We start from the raw sequence: 17,218 nt of genomic DNA, 5'->3' as shown, positions 1-17,218 counted from the left end.
ACTCTACTAATGAATTCCAGGCTCTTCCCACTTTTTCTTCTAACTGGTTTTGTCTGGGTTTATGTTGAGGTCTTTGATCCACTTAGACTTTAGTTTTGTGCAGGGTGATAAATATTCATCTATTTGCATTTCTTTACATGTAGACACCCAGTTAGACCAGCACTATTTGTTGAATATGCTACCTTTTTTCCATCATAACATTGTCGCTTCTTTGTCAAAAATCAGGTGTCCTTAAGTATGTGGGTTTATTTCCAGGTCTTCTATTTGATTCCATTGATCCACCATTCTGTTTCTATGCCAGTAGCATGCACTTCTTATTACTGTTGCTCTATAGTACAGCTTGGGAACAGGGATGGAGGTATCTCCAGAAGATCTGTTATTTTACAGGAGAGTTTTTGCAATTCTGGTTTTTGTTTTTCCATATGAAATTGAAAATTGTTTTTCAAGTTCTGTAAAGAATTATGCTTGCATTATAATGGGAAGTTCATTGAGTCTGTAGATTGCTTTTGGTAGGATGACCATTTTCACTGTTAATCTTACTGATCCATGAGCACTGGAGATCTTTCCATCTTCTGATATCTTCTTAAATTTCTTTCTTCAGAGACATGAAGTTTTTTGTTTTGTTTTCAAACAGGTCTTTCAAATGCTTGTTTATAGTCGTACTATGGATTTTTTACTGGATACAATTTTTAGGTCATGTCTGGAAATAATATCCATCTACTGCCAACTGGTCCTATGGTTTTTAAACTTTTCATTACCTCTTCCTTGATTATATCTGAGCTTCTGGTATAGTAATTACACCATCACGTACTTTCATATTTATATAACTGAGAATTACAAATAAATTTATAAGAAGTAAATGTGCTGGCCTAAGAAAGCATGAATGGAAAAAGTGTAAATATATGGCCAGTAAAGCCTGTGAAATGTCCGAAAAAATATAGTGCTGAAAGTTATGCTGCCTTCAAGCAATTATCAAGTGAGTGCATAGGTATAAGAAAATGAGCTTTGAATGAGTCCTGTCATCTCCCATGTTAGCATTTAAGCTGCACTCAATATATTCCTTGATTATTTTGATCTTATTATTTGTGTAATATGTGTGTAAAGCTACGTAGAAATTGTATACCAGTTGTAAGGACAAAATCTTTTTTCTTTGTGAGGCTGTAGTGCCTGTATTTCCAAGCCTGAATGCTATGTAACTCTCTGAGGAGATTTTCACACTTGATAGACCTCTTCTGACAACACAAAAGGAAGGATCAGAGGGAAAAGTCATTGACAGTAGCTGTACAAACCTGCTTTTGTTGATATTTCGATAAAAGCTGCAAAACTATTTAGGTTATGTCTTGGTCACATCTCTCTGTTGTACCCTGAACCCTTCTATTGTCATCTGGATATTTTTTACCAGATAAGTCTGTGTCTAAAGGTCATGAGGTGAAAAAGTAAAAAAATAAATAAATAAATAAAAAGTAAAAAAAAATTAAAAAATCTTTAGAAACTTAAGCAGGTAAACTGGAGATTAAAATATACAACTCTCCAGAGTGCTCAGGGAAATAAACTCAAGAGTATTGAAGGAAATAAGACTAAGTCGTAGGGGCATGCACATTTCTTTATATTTCTTGAACAAGTGGGAAGAGTCTCCCAGAAAGTAAATATTTTCTGAGAAGTCTGCTTCTCGGGGTTGTTATTTCTATACAAAAGTGATAGCAGTGAAAGGGAAGTAAATGCACAGGGGTGTTGAATGGTGAGTATCCTTGATGGATAAAAATCAGTTCTTAGACAAAGCAAGACAGTAGGAAGCACTCAACATATTTAGCATATGTAGATAGGAAAAGATGAAAGTAAAGAACCTAGGAAAAACAGGCAGTCCCCATGCGCTCACATAAAGGATCCTAAATGAGAAAAGGCGCCTAAAATGGAGAGAGAAACAAGAGACTTTCAAAAATAATTACACTTCAAATCTGAAGACCATAGTGTGAGAAAGCATAGTACAAAAGCGGAAAGTGAGGAGACCTGAGTTGGAGGTGGACAACTTTCAATCCACACATCTTCAAACCCACCACATCATCTATCCCATTTCAAATGTTAAAAAGATAAGTACTTGAAAATGTTCGATGATTTCAAAAAGTAATTTTCTTCGTAGTGTAAATGTGTATTTTACCCCACAGGGTAAACTCCTGTTGTTGAAATGAAAGTCTAAAAATATTGATAAACATCTCAGATTCTGAATCTGAGTTTAAAAGAGGAAACTGTAATAAGCCCCTAGACTTTTTTTTTTTTTTTTGTCTAGGGAAATATGAGATTACTATTCAAGCAAGCTGAAAGGAAACTGTGTTATACTAGAAACCAGAAAGCCAAAAATATTTTTAAAAAGAATGTTCAAATACTGTCTTCTATAAAGGAGAATAAGCTGTTATTTAAAGATGTGCATTAATGATGTAACACTGCGCCAGAATATATGGAACCTTATAATGATAAAAATTGTTTTAGGCAAATATTCTCAGTCACTGTGCTATTTCGTTCATAGCTGTAGTCTTTTTTTTTTATTCCTTTTTCATCATATATCACTACAAATCTACAAATCTCAAGTTGTAATATCAACAATTTACACTGGCCAGATAATTTGGAGGAAATCTTGCTTTCCACTCCACTTTCCAGGTGGGTGACCGTGAAGAATGTATAAAACGTTCATCATGTAGACATTCTATACATTATTTCCTCACCTATAAATCTGTGCATCATGGTATCTACTTCAAAATTATTATGGAAGTTAAGGGCGTAAAAGATGGCTCAGTGGTTATGAACATTTGCTGATCTGTCAAAGACCTGAAATCAGTTTCCAGTACCTACGGGGGTGACTTAAAACCATCTGTAACTCAAGTTTCAGGAGATGATATTTCCCTTTTCTGTTCCTCATGAGCATCAGGCATGTATATGGTACACAGACGTACATTCAAGCAGAATACACGTAAACATGAAATACATAAAATAAATTATAGAAGGAAATTTAAAAAATGAAAATTGTCTGGAATAGTGTGATACTTAAAAAAAAAAGATTATTGTAAAAGCTGAAATGTGTGGCAGATGCTTTGATCTCTGTATGGTACCTAGGCAGAATGTATAATTATCTGCTGGTGTAGGTTGGTTTTGAGTCTCAGTATCTGCTTTGATATACTGCTCGGTGGAGTCTTTGATCATCATACTGTTAGGTTACTGTCCTGTTTCCTGGCCCAAATCTGAGAATAGAGCCCTTCTTAAACTGGGTTTTAGCTGCTGCTTTTCTGAATTTGACACAAACCTAGACATATCTGGAAAGAGAACAATCTTTTTCTTTTTTTCATTTTTTTATCTCTTCTTTTAAAATTTTTTATTTAACTTTTATTAATTACACTTTATTCATTTTGTAGCCCCCCATAAGTCCCTCCCCCCCCCCTCCCAGTCTCACCCTCCCCCCCCCCCTTTCTGCATGCATGCCCCTTCCCAAGTCCACTGATAGGGGAGGTCCTCCTCTCCTTCTTTCTGATCTTAGTCTATCAGTTCTCATCAGAAGTGGCTGCATTGTATACTAGACCTATAATATAGGATAAACATACTAAAATCTGTACACCTAAAGAGACTAAACAAGAACTAGGACCTGGGGTAAAATTATCAATCCTCACTCAGAAAGACAAACAGGATGGTCATTGGAAGAAGAAGAAAACAAGAAACAGGACAGGAGCCTACCACAGAGGACTTCTGAAAGACTCTACCCTAAGTGTATCAAAGCAGATGCTGAGACTTATAACCAAACCTTTGGCAGAGTGCAGGGAATCATATGAAGGAAGGGGAAGTTAGTGAGACCTGGAGAGGACAGGAGCTCCACAAGGAGAACAACAGAACCAAAATATCTGGGCACAGGGGTCTTTTCTGTGACTTACTTTTTTTTTTTAAGAAATAATAGAATCTTTGAAAAACAAGTGGAGTGAAATATCCTTAAATAGAAAGAGTATCCTTGTACAATCTATACATCATGCGTGTCTGATAGATAATCTTATTAGTGAGGAGGAATGCTGAACTAACTAGTCGTTATGAAGCAACACTGCAAACCAATACTATATGCGGAACTCCAATAAATGAAAATGCCCATGCCTGATACACAGAAACTATTACAAATGCTTCAGGCTTGCTTTGAGCCTGGAAGCAGTAATTTCAAAAGCACATAAAGTGTGATTCTTTGTATTGTTTAATTTCACATTAAAGAGAGCTAGAGATGTGTACAAGTTAAAAAAAACACTTTTTATTGCGTTGTAGATGAGAAAATAGAATATTGTGAGTGGAAAGCCCACAGCTTCCTCTCCCCCACTTCTCCAGCACACACACACAACTGAACAGAATAGTTACAGTCCTTCAAGACATGGATGCATCAGAGACGAGGCTAGGATTATGAATTGAAATCAGAAACAGAAGGAGAAAATAAAGAACTGTGTAAAGGTTTAGAGTCAGAAAATAGAAGACATGTTTGAAAGCTTGATTGGGAGAACTTAGTAAGGCCCAGTTTACTGAAAGTGACAGATGTCTTAGGCGTGGTCTTTACTCTGTGAGCCTTGTGGGATACACATTGTAGAGAAGTTATGTTCCTCAGGCGCCCTCAAAAATGTTTAGGAAGATGATTTTCATGTAAACAAAAAGCAGCAGAATATTAATTCTGAATTGGATGTAAGTGGAAAATACAATAATGTCACAATGAAGAAGAATATTTGCAACCAAAAAAAGAGAGCGAGGTTTAAGCAATCACAATAAGATGGTACCTGCTTCCCAGTTCAGTCAGAATTCCTGAAGAGAAAATCAAGACAAAAGCTGGGAAGAATCAAGATGTACAAAGACTTGAATTTCAAGGATTAAAATTTGTGAAATTTTACTGATTCTTTAAAAGTTTGCATAGCAGGAGAGTAGAAAATAGTAGAATTACACAGTTATGGTAAGAAGCCGCGGAGAAGAAGATGGTGATCAGCACAAGGGATAGCTGCATGTCCAATGAACAGTCCCAACGTAAAGTTGTGACATCAAGGACAAATGGCTTGATGGAGAAGTCAGGTGTGTTATTTCCTATGGCAAATTTTTGGCCGAAGTATTGCTCCAGTTTGATGCATATAGAAGTTATATTTTTTTTAAAAAAAATGAAAATAACAGGAAATCTAATGTTAAGTTGAAGAAGAGACCTCACAGGTTTAGATATGATGCAGAAGAGTCTAAAGTCCTTAACTAGGGAGTGTAAAGCTTCAACAACCTTAGGGTGTCAGCACTGCTTCATTATCGAAAGCTTTTAACATGCCTCCAATTATGACATCCGGTTTGTTACTAAAATACTAACATATTGTTTCTTGTGACCCCCATGATTTATCACTGTACTCAGATTTAGAGATTTTGGCTACTTAACTATTCCCAAGGGTTTTCTGAGACTTGAGCTTCATTTTTCTCAGGCCAAGGGAGATATAGAAATAGCACTAGTAAGCTATCCTACAAGTCGGAAATACTGACAAATAATCTAAGAGCTTCTACTTATTTGAAAATTAAGATTCTCCTTTGGAAATGGCATGACTGACCATTACTAATAATGTACTTAAAACATGTAATTATGATATTCATAAAATAGCTAGCTTCTCAGCGTTAATTTAATTATGGTGGTAATAAAAATATCTCTGGTTTTAAATACAACTTTACATTATATTCCATAAAAGAAATTAGTAAAATGAGAGCTATTACACCAGCTGGAAACAATGAAACTGAAAACAAGGTTATGGCATAATTATTATAGAAAATATGGAAAATAATTGCTATATAATATGAAATATATTTTTGCTGTTCATTTAACAATATTCAACTGCATGTCTACTTATTTTTAAACCCTGACATTGGCAATAGCAACAAATTCTCTGGAAATGTAAAGATTTCCAATAATACTTGAAGCTGTTTGAATCAATACATATGCCACAACTTTAATATGTGTTGTATTACTGAAGATTAACAAAATAAAATTCTCACTGAATTAACATTGATTTCTCTGTTTTACCGTAATTGCTAAATGACTATAAGATACATTGCATTCTGTTCATTAGTATGCCCATTAAAATGTGTTTTTCTATCTACATCATGCTGTCTGTATTTTTTTTTAAAATAATTGAAAACAAATACTTACCAAAATTGTGGTAACAATCAAAGAACGATTAGACAAGGAGTCTGTGATGTTTGCTGGCTTTCCTTTCTGACTTTCTGTCATATTCAGGCCACTGGCTGGATCCCAAGTTCCAATCTATAAAACAGCAAATGTACTTTGTAAATTTTCCATCAGGCACCGTGAGACAGCGCTGCAAGGGAAAGTGAAGGCTGATAACACTTACTATTTACCTCTGCAGCATTATGTGCTGTCACTAGAGTATAGGCTGCTTGCTTTAAGCCTGATTCACTGCTCTGCAAAGTACATCTAGCAAAGTGTGACATTAAAGGAGAAGGTAATCCACCATACTGCCCCCATCAGTGTGGGGGTTTCGTTTTCCATCCAAAATTTCATTCCCCCAAATAAACCACATTTGATGATACATTAGTAGCTTCTAGAAATTCATGAACAGGATATATTCTTTAGTCTACAGATCTATTTCATCCTCTCCTTACAATGAGAGTGTTCACAGAAAAAGCTAAAAGACAAGGAAATCCAGGATAAATTAGTAAATATTTAGTTAATCTACCCCAGTTATTATGTCTTTACTATATTTAAATAGACTATTACTGAACTAATGCCTTCTTATAGGTGAGACCATACAGTCTTTGGGTGCAGACATTTTTATGCCATGGAAGTCAGTGGATGGGGTTACGAAGTCAGTCACTGTGGAAGACATATATAAACACAAAACTTCACAGAAGGCACAGGTTGGGGGTTTAAAGATAGCTACCTGACAGCATTGGCCTACCAGTGTTAATCATCAACAAGAGCTGTAGATACAGTTCTTTATTCCTTCCATCCTAAACCTGAGAATCATTAGTAATGAAACTTGTCTTCCATATCTCCCCAGCCAATTATCCAAATTATTTTTAGCAAAAGACAGCAGTAATTTCTTTTTTAAATTAACCTTTGTGTATTAAAAATATGTTTAAAGTGACATTGACTTAGCAGACATTATTCTTGTTGTCTACATAAATATTCTATAAAAGGTCTTGTAACTTGATTATGATCCCATTACTTCCCTTGGATTTTATCAAATATACTAATTTTATTATGATTTTTTGCCATAAACTTTTAAATCTATATTTTCTTTTTAATTGAAGAAACAGAAAAATCATAAAAATATTCTGATTGAAAGAATGGTAGATAGCGCATTCTGATTGTTGTATATATAAACCCCACTCTATTGTGTGAACACTGCTGTTAAAAATATAAAGGATTCATAGTCATCATTTCAGAGAGATCTTAAACAGTTCTGTCCAATTGTCTCATATTTAATTACTTTTCCATTATGCCAACAAGTGTTTATTTCCATTAAAATTTTTTGTGAATGAAGAAAAATTAAATAATTCATAAGGAGAAAGAATAAACTATTTTTTTCAAACTAAATTATTTGCACAGTTATATTTCATGTCAGCTCATGACTGTTAAGAATTCATAAAAATGGAGGTCATGACCAATGTCTGGGCACAGTGGATGTGAGAATAAAAAATTAGATTGACTGCTGATAACATGCTTAAGTGTTTAAACTACAAAAAATCACTAAAAGCTCTCTGTAGGCTAAACAAGCTATGTCTCAAGTGTTTCCTCATTGTGACTGCCATGTTGTATTTGTGGTTCAAAATCAATACCTGACACAAATTTGTTTCCTTAGATTTTATTTCTTTTCTTTTTCATCGTATGTCAAATAACCAGATCTTTTTTTTTTATGTTTTGGAATACATATATTATATAACATATAGTAATATACATATATAGTATAATATTACTTGTATGTATGTTTTCAGCTATGACCATTTGGCACTGGACAGCCAATTGGTATGTTCTTCTCTGGGGAAGTCTGCCTGTCCTGCTCTCAGATTTCCTTAATTGTCTGCAGATCTTTGTGTAAGGTTGAGGCCTGGTGGGCTTTTCTCCATCCACTTTGACATGTCCATTGGAATCGTCCTTGTTCAGCTCACATTGGGGAAGTTATGTTGGTGAGGTTTTATGGTGAGCTTGTGATGAAATAACCAGATCTTAAATCTTGTAGTTCTATTAACCAAAGTATTAACAACTATGATTTGCCCACCATTACCTACCTAGTAACACTCTCAAGAATGGTTGAACAAAGCTACTTATGGAGAGCGTTCCCTATTTAACTTAATGCCACAGTACAATTTAAAAAATAATAATAACGTCTGTTGTTGGAGACATAACTAAGTTGTCAAGAGTATCAACCACTGCCGCAGAGGCCCTTAGTTTAATTTCCAGGCAGCTCACAACCACCTGTACCACCAGCTCCATGGGACTTCATGCCCTCTTCTGACCGATACATTGATGTGCTAATCCACACCCCTCAGACCTATACCCATACATATATTTTTTAAAAAAAATTAATCTGAACAGACAAAAAGATTAAAATTTATTTGTGAAGTCAACAGTACCTGAATAACAGGCCAGAGAAACACATAATTTATAAAAAGATAATTACAGACATATTTTCCTGATAGATTCAAAAAGAGATATTAAATTTCCAAATAAATAAATTGAATTCATAACCAGGGATGGTGGCACATGCCTTTACTGCCAGCACTGAGGAGCAAGTGGCAAGAGGATCTCTGTGACATGGAGACAAGTTAGTCTACAAAAATGAGGTTTAGGCCTTTTGAAAGTACAAATGAGACATGAAACTAGATAAAGAATTCGCAGGCATTAAAATGAAAACAGCCGAGAAACACTTTTAAAACATATTCGACATTCTTATCCACCAGGGAAATTCAAATTAAAACTGCTTTTAGATTTCATCTTACTCCTGCCAGAATGGTTAAGATTAATAACACAAGCGACAGCTCATGCTGGCAAGGATGTGGAGTAAGGACGGTACTCCTCCATTGCGGATGACAGTGCAAACTTGTATAGCCAATATGGAAATCAGTGTGGTGAGCCCTCAGAAAGATGACGAATATCAAAAACAAATTATGACAAATGTTGGCATGGATGTGGGGAAAAGGAAACTTATTCATGGCTATTGTGAATGCTAGCTGGTACACCCACTATAGAAATCAGTGTAGAGTTTCCTCCAAAAAACCATAAATTGTATTTTCCATATGATCATGTTGTACCAAATTTGGGTATATACCTAAGGAATCCATGCCCTATTATAGGGATACCTATTCATCTATGTTTATCACTATTCTACTCACTATGGCAAGGAAAAGGAAATAGCCTTGATGCCTCGATCAGCTGGTGGTTGGATAATAACAATGTGTTATATTTACAAAATGGAATATTATTCATCAATTAAGAAAAAAGATTTTATGAAATCCACAAATAAGTGGATGAAGGTAGAAGCAACCAGAAGAGGTAACCCAACCCAGAAAAACAAATGCCATATGTTTTCTCTCATCTGCATATATTGCCTTTGAATCTTCCTATATTTGTGATGCATTTGAGATATCAAGAAAAGTTAAAAAAAAATCAGCAAGCTACCACAGATGTATAGAGGACGGAGGACAGAATGCACTGATATAAAGGGTTAAAGAGAATAATGCGACATAAAAAGTTAAACTGGAGAAGGAGAGCAAATAAAACATAAACATAAAAAAGTTAAACCAGAAAGAGAGAAAGGATGGGCCTACAACAGAGATGTAAACTGAACAAAAAATCATATATATATATATATATATATATATATATATATATATATATATATAAAATGTAAAATAAAAATAAAAACAAAATAAGATCTAGCACATAATATAAGCTGCTGCTTTTGCTAGATTTTATATCAATAAATATGTGCTGAAAGGAAAAGGAAAGAAAAAAACATGGGAAACTACTGCTTTACTACTTTAGAAGCTGCATATATAAATTCAGCTTTCCTCCTTTCGTATTGCTGAACATACCACAGACTGAGAACACAGGACTCTGATCATTCGAGCTGGATATAAGCTGAAAGCTTTCTTCCTGTTGTTAGTTTCCTTGGTACCTAAAAGTACAATTTAAGCTGCCAAGGAAGGCAAACAATTAAGAGTCCTGTGCTGCTGCATCATCCGCAAGGAACACAGTCAGATATTCCTAACATTGTAGTAAGTGGTATTCACATGTTGGCAGTAACCACAAGCTGTCTAGTTGGACGTGAGGCTCATTCAACATTGAAAAAATCATGCTTTGTACTAGAAACTTAGCCAACCACAAATTATGCTAGACCAGCATAAGTACTTACTACATTTTAGATCTTACCAACAGATAACTATAGCTAACACTCCTCACTAAAGCTTACTCTCACAACAGGGATCATAACACAAAAGGGAATGGAAGGTTTATAGCAGCCAGAATATCAGGAAGTCTATTGTGAAGTAGTATTTCTGAGAAAGGGCTGCATAAACAACACTAGAACAATGGCAATATAAAAAATCATGCCAATGTGGAGGGAGAAATTTTTCAGTGGGAGCCATCTTTAGACAAAGAACTATAGGCAGCTAAGGACTTCTGGGAGAATTATTCTTTCCCAGGCATGTGTCCACTTATTGGCTATTCAAAACAAAGTAGTCAGTTATGAAATAATATACATACAAACAATGAATTAGAACTCAGCAGGTTGAATTTATATATTTGGACACGCATATATATGCAAACAACAGTAATAATCAAAGAAAAAGATGCTATCGGTTTGAGAGTGGTGAAGATAGGGGAGGGACTGAGGAAGGGTTCTACTGAAAAGCTGGAAAGGCAAAGGGAGAAGAAAAGTGATATGACTCCAGTTCAGCTAAAAAAAATCTTTCTTTTTTTAATAATTTTTAGTTTTTTTATATTAATCACAGGTTATTTACTTTGTATCCCAGCTGTAGCCCCTTCCCTCATTCTCTCCCTCCCTCATATCCTCCCTGTCCCTTTCCAAGTCCACTGACAGGAGAGGTCCTCCTCCCCTTCCATCTGACCCTAGCTTACCAGGTATCTTCAGGCCTGGCTGCAATGTCCTCCTCTGTGGCCTAGCAAGGCTGCTCCTCTTTTGGGAGGTGGGAGGAGGTCAAAGAGCCAGCCATTGAGTTTATGTCAATAACAGTCCCTGTTTCCCTTACTAGGGAAGCCACTTGGATACTGAGCTACCACGGGCTACATCTGAGCAGGGGTTACAGGTTATATTCATACATGGTCCTTGGTTGGAGAAAGATTCTCATAAAAGACCCCTGTGCCCTGATATATTTGGTCCTTTGGAGCTCCTGTCCTCTCCAGGTCTTACTAACTCCCCTTCTTTCATATGATTCCCTGCACTCTGACGAAGGTTTGGTTCAGAGTCTCAGCATCTGCTTTGATACACTGCTAGGTAGTCTTTCAGAGGCCCTCTATGGTAAGCTCCTGTCCTGTTACTTGTTTTCTCCTACTTCCAATGTCCATCCCATTTGTCTTTCTAAGTGAGGATTGATCATCTTACCCAGGGTCCTCTTTCTTGTTTACCTTCTTTAGGTGTACAGATTTTAGTATGATTATCCTATATTATATGTCTAGTATCTACTTATAAATGAGTATATATCATGTGTGTCTTTCTGCTTCTGGGATACCTTACTCAGGATGATCTTTTCTAGTTCCCATCATTTGCCTGCAAATTTCATGATTTCCTTGTTTTTAATAGCTGAGTAGTATCCCATTGTGTAAAAGTACCACAATTTCTGTATTCATTCCTCTGGATTGTTTCCAGGTTCTGGCTATTATGAATAAAACTGCTACAGACATGGTTGAGCAAATGTCCTTATTGGGTACTTGAGCCTCTTTTGGGTATATGCCTAGGAGAGGTATAGCTGGATCTTGGGGAAGCGCTATTCCTAGTTGTCTGAGAAAGCGCCAGATTGATTTCCAGAGTGGTTGTACCAGTTTACATTCCCACCAGCAATGGAGAAGGGTTCCCCTTTCTCCACAACTGTTCTAGCATGTGTTATCACCTGATTTTTTGTTATTAGCCATTCTGATGGGTGTAAGGTGAAATCTCAGAGTCAATCTCTGTGATGGCTAAGGACAAAAATAATCTAAACAATATTTTTTTATGAGAAAGAAGAATTTATTGTGGAGCCAAATATGTGATTATAGGTCAGGACTTTCATTAAAAAATTAAGAACATACACCCAGTATGAACACATACACACACATGGAAAATTACTAAAGAATTTAGTTGAAGATATGGATCCTTCAGTTCAAAAATAGTGTTAGCTAAAAAAAAAAAAAAAAAAAATCCAAACAAACATCCAGGAAATTTAGAGCACAATGAAACGTCCAAACCTAAAAATAATACCTGGGGACCCTGAAGAGAATGATGCCCCAACCAAGAACAATGCATGGAGAGGACCTAAAACACCTGCTCAGATATAGCCCATGGACTCAGTCTCCAAGTAGGGCACCTAGGAAGGGAAGCAGGGGCTTTCTCTGCCATGAACTCAGTGGCGGGCTCTCTAATCACCTCCCCCTGGGGGAAGCATATTGCTAGGCTACAGAGGAAGACAATGCAACGAGTCTTAATGAGACCTGATAGGTTAGGGTCAGATAGAAGGAAGGAGGACCTCTCCTATCAGTGGACTAGGGGAGGGGTATAGGGAAAGAGGGAGGGAAGGTGAGATTGGGAGAAGATAAGAGAGAGGGCCACAGCTGGGATAAAAATTGAATAAATTTTAATAAATGATAATAAAATAAAAAGAGACATATATAAACAATAAGAATATATAACTGATGGGCAGCTTGGGCTTCATGGGGGTCCCCTAGCAAGTGGAGTTTGGCTGGTTTCTAATAAGGACTCCTTTGCCTAGTATTGGATCACTTCCTCCTAGTGGGTACCTTGACTGGCCTCAGTAAAATTATATGCTCTCACTCCTGATGAGAATCAAGTACTGGGGTGGGTTAATATTGAAGTGAGGGGCTCCTCTTTTCTGAGAAGGGAAGGAGGAAAAGGGGGAAGAGGGTGGATCCAGGAGGAGAGGAGGGAGCGGGCTGTAGTTAGGATGCAAAGTTTATAAATAAACTTTTTAAAAAAGAATAAGAGAAATAGAGTAAAAGAAGAAATCCCAGAAAATGTTTTCAAAAAAATCATAGAGTAAAACTTCCCCAATGTAAAGAAGGAGATGTCTATTAAGGTACAAGAAGCATAATACAGAATACAAAATAGATTGGACTAAAAAAAAAAAAAAAAAAAAAAAAAAAAAAAAAAAAAAAAAAAAAAAAGCTCCCTCGGCACACAATAATCAAACCACTAAATCTGCTGAACAAAGAAGGAATAATAAAAACATCAAAGGAAAAAGACCAAGTAAGTTATAGAGTTAGACCTTTTAAAATAATATGTGATTTCCCAATGAAGACTCTAAAACCCATCAGCAGCTAGAAAGATGTTCTCCAGCCTCTAAGAGACCACAGATGCTAGGCCAGAATACTATAACCAATAAAACATTCAATTATAATAAATGGAAAAATATGATATTAATCATAAAGCCAAATTGAAGCAATAAATATCTACAAATGAGCCTTACAGAAGGTGCTAGAAATAAAAGTACAATCTAAAGCTTACCACCATGGAAACACAGGAAATAAATAATCTCAGAGCAGCAAAAACAAAAGAAGGAAAACACATACATATACATCATCACCATCACCACCAACAAAAGAAAAATAGTAATCAGCAATCACTAAAACATCGGTCATAGATAATTCTAATATCAATGGTCTCGGTTCCTCAATAATAGACATAGACTAACAGAACAAGGGCAAAAGTAGGACCCATCCTTCTGCTGCATCCAAGAAATACACATCAATACCAAGAATAGACGTTATCTACAGTAAATGGATAGAAAAAAATATTCCAAGCAAATGAACCTAAGAAACAAGCAGGTATAGTTATATTAATATATAACAAAACAAACTTATAACCAAATGAATCAGAAGAGATAGGGAAGAACAAGAGAAAATCAAAGAAAACTCAAGATGACAAGGGCAATGAAGTTTGTGTGAGAAACACTACTACGTCATAAATTGCATGTTGGCCTTCACATATGAATAGTTGGAGACCTCACAACCTCACTCTCCCCAATAGACAGGTCTAACAGACAAAACTAAACAGGAAAATGCTGGACCTAACAAATATTCACAGAACATTTCACTCAAACACAAAGGAATATATCTTCTACTCTTCATGTCTTTAAATTTCTATAAAAGTGACCACATACTCAAACACAAAGCAACTCTCAATAGATACAAGAAAATTGAAATAAAGCCCTATCAGACTACCATGTATTAGAGCTAGATACAAACAACAACAGAAACAAAAACAAAGATTACAAGCTCATAGAAACTGAACAACTCTTTACTGAACAAAAAATAATCAAGACAAATATAAATTAAAATTTGTTAAAACCCTAGAATGGAATGAAAATGAATACAGAACATACCAAAACCTATGGGACATAATGAAAGCTAAGAGGCAAATTCATAACACTAAGTGTCATATGAAATACAAGAAAAGAGTTCATAATAACAACTTAACGGTACTTGTAAAATCTCAAGAAAAAATTTATACTGTAAAGACTAGATGGTAAGAAATCACCAAACTTAGGGATAAAACCAATAAAATAGAATCAAAGAAAACAATACAAAAAAATAATGAAGCAAAGAATTTTTTTGAGAAAAATCAATAAGCTCAACAAACCCTTATCCAAATTAATAAAAAGTCAGAAAAAAATTCAGATAAACAATATCAAAAGTGGGCAAGGGTACATAAAACAGACACTGGAAAAAATTCAGGGAATCATAAGGATATACTTTAAAAACTTGTACTCCATGAAATCGGAAAATCTAGGAGAAATGGATAATTTTTTCAATAGGTAACACTTACCAAAGTGTCAAGATTAGATGAGAAATTTCAACAGACACCTAAAGCCTAGTGAAATAAAAGAGTCATTATAACACACACACACACACACAAACACACACACACACACACACACACACACACACTCAGGGATAAGTGGTAATAGTACAGAAATCTACAAGACTTTTAAAGAAGAGATAGGGTCCATACTCCTAAAATTATTCCACAAAATAGAAACAGAAAAAACATTGTTCAATATGTTTGATGAGACTGTAGTTTCCCTGAGACCCAAACCAAACACAGACCCATTACAAAGAGACCTACCACAAACAGACCCACCACAAACAGAGAATGAATGACCAATCTCCTTTATTTAATAAGATGTACAAATACCCAATAAAATACTTGCAAGCTGAATCCTGGAAACATTATGATCCACAATGATCAAATAAGCACCATCCTAGAGATGTAGGGATGGTTCAATATACAAAAGTCAATAAATGTAATCCATCATATAAAAAAAAAAAACTGAAAGGAAAGAAAAAAACACATAATCATCTCATTAGATATAGAAAAGTGTTTTGACAAAACCCAACACATCTTCTTAATACAAGTTCTCGAAAGATTAAGGACACAAGGGATAAACACATACATAATAATGGTAGTTTACTTTAAATCATTAGTCAACATCATCGTAAACGGAAATACTCAAAGAAATTCCACTATAATCAGGAACAATATAAAGTTGTCTCATTCCCAACACATTAAACAAAGAAATGGAATTGAAGACCCAGACATAAAGTTACATACCCTTGGATATCTGAGTTTTTAATAAAGATATCAGAAATTTACACTGGAAAAGGACAACATCTTCTACAAATGGTGCTGGTCAAATGGTTGTCAGCATGTAGAAGAATGCAAATAGGTTTATATTTATCATACTGAACAGAACTAAACTATAATGGATAAAAATCCTCAACATAAAACCAGACTCAATGATCTGATAGAAGACAAAATGGGAAATAACTTTGAATGCATTGGTACAGGAGACATTTTGAACAGGACACCAATAGCATAGGCACAAAGGATGACAATAGGAGGAACCTCATGTTAGTGAAAATTTTCTGTAAGGCAAAGAACAGTTCCAATAGTCCAAAACAGCAGCCTACAGAGTGGAAAAAGATCTTCTCCAACTCCACATCTGACAGAGGACTAATATATATGTAAAGAACTCAAGAAACTACACATCAAAATAGAAAGTAACCCAATTTAAAAATCAGGTACAGATATTATCAGAGGCTTCTCAATAGAGGAATCTGAAAAGGCTAAAGAATCACTTAAAGGAATGTTTAACATACTTACTTATCAATCAAGTCAATGCAAATCAAAATGATTCTGAGAGTCTATCTTTACACCTATCAGAATGGCTAAGGAATAAAAACACAAGTGACAGCTAATGCTGTTGAGAATGTGGAGCAAAGGGAGCACTTCTCCATTGCTGGTGGGAGTGAAAATTTGTGCAACTACTTTGGAAATCAATATAGCATTGTCAGATATTGAAATTGATCTACCTCAAGACCTAGCTATACCACTCCTGGACATGTAACCAAATTACACTCCATCTGACAACAAGGACACATGTTCAACTATACACAGCAGCTTTATTCAGCTTACAGAAAGAGACAATAAAAATTTTCCACTTACACCTCATATAGAGGATTAATATCCAAATTATATGAAGAACTCAAAGCAGATATCAAAAAGCCAAATAACACAATTAACAAGTAGGATATAGGTATAAATAGAGAACTGTTAAATAGAGGAAACTAAATGGCTGAAAACACTTCAACATTTTTAGCCATCAAAAAAATACAAACCACAACTACTTTGAGATTCCATCATATTCCTTTCAGAATGGCAAAGATCAATAACAAAAGTGACAGCTCAATCTGGTGAGGATGTGGAGCAAGGAGAACACTCCTTCATTATAGGAGTTGCAAACTTGTACATCCACTATGGAATTTAATACAGCAGTCCTCAGAAAGATGGAAATCTTTCAGAGGGCCTCTGAAAGACTCTACCTAGCAGTGTATCAAAGCAGACACTAAGACTCATAATCAAACCTTCGGCAGAGTGCAAGGAATCATATGAAAGAAGGGGAGTTAGTATGATGTGGAAAAGATAGCTCCACAAGGACCAAATAC

The 17,218-nt window shown here is 35.4% G+C and overlaps 1 protein-coding gene across 1 annotated transcript in view; it reads right to left on the bottom strand.

Annotated features, from left to right (window-relative positions):
- The window catches only part of Grik2 (glutamate ionotropic receptor kainate type subunit 2), a 510,250-nt gene that overhangs the window by 85,168 nt on the left and 407,864 nt on the right, over positions 1–17,218 (bottom strand). Inside the window, exon 10 of the mRNA XM_055615949.1 lies at positions 6,170–6,283. Within this exon, the coding sequence (XP_055471924.1) occupies positions 6,170–6,283 (114 nt within the window). The remainder of the gene's footprint in view (positions 1–6,169; positions 6,284–17,218) is intronic.

Source organism: Psammomys obesus, unplaced genomic scaffold (assembly GCF_907164565.1).
Source record: "Psammomys obesus unplaced genomic scaffold, mPsaObe1.curated_primary_1811, whole genome shotgun sequence".
Classification (NCBI taxonomy): domain Eukaryota; kingdom Metazoa; phylum Chordata; class Mammalia; order Rodentia; family Muridae; genus Psammomys; species Psammomys obesus.
Note: the sequence above shows the minus strand (reverse complement) of the source record. Positions and strands in the feature narration are given on the sequence as shown.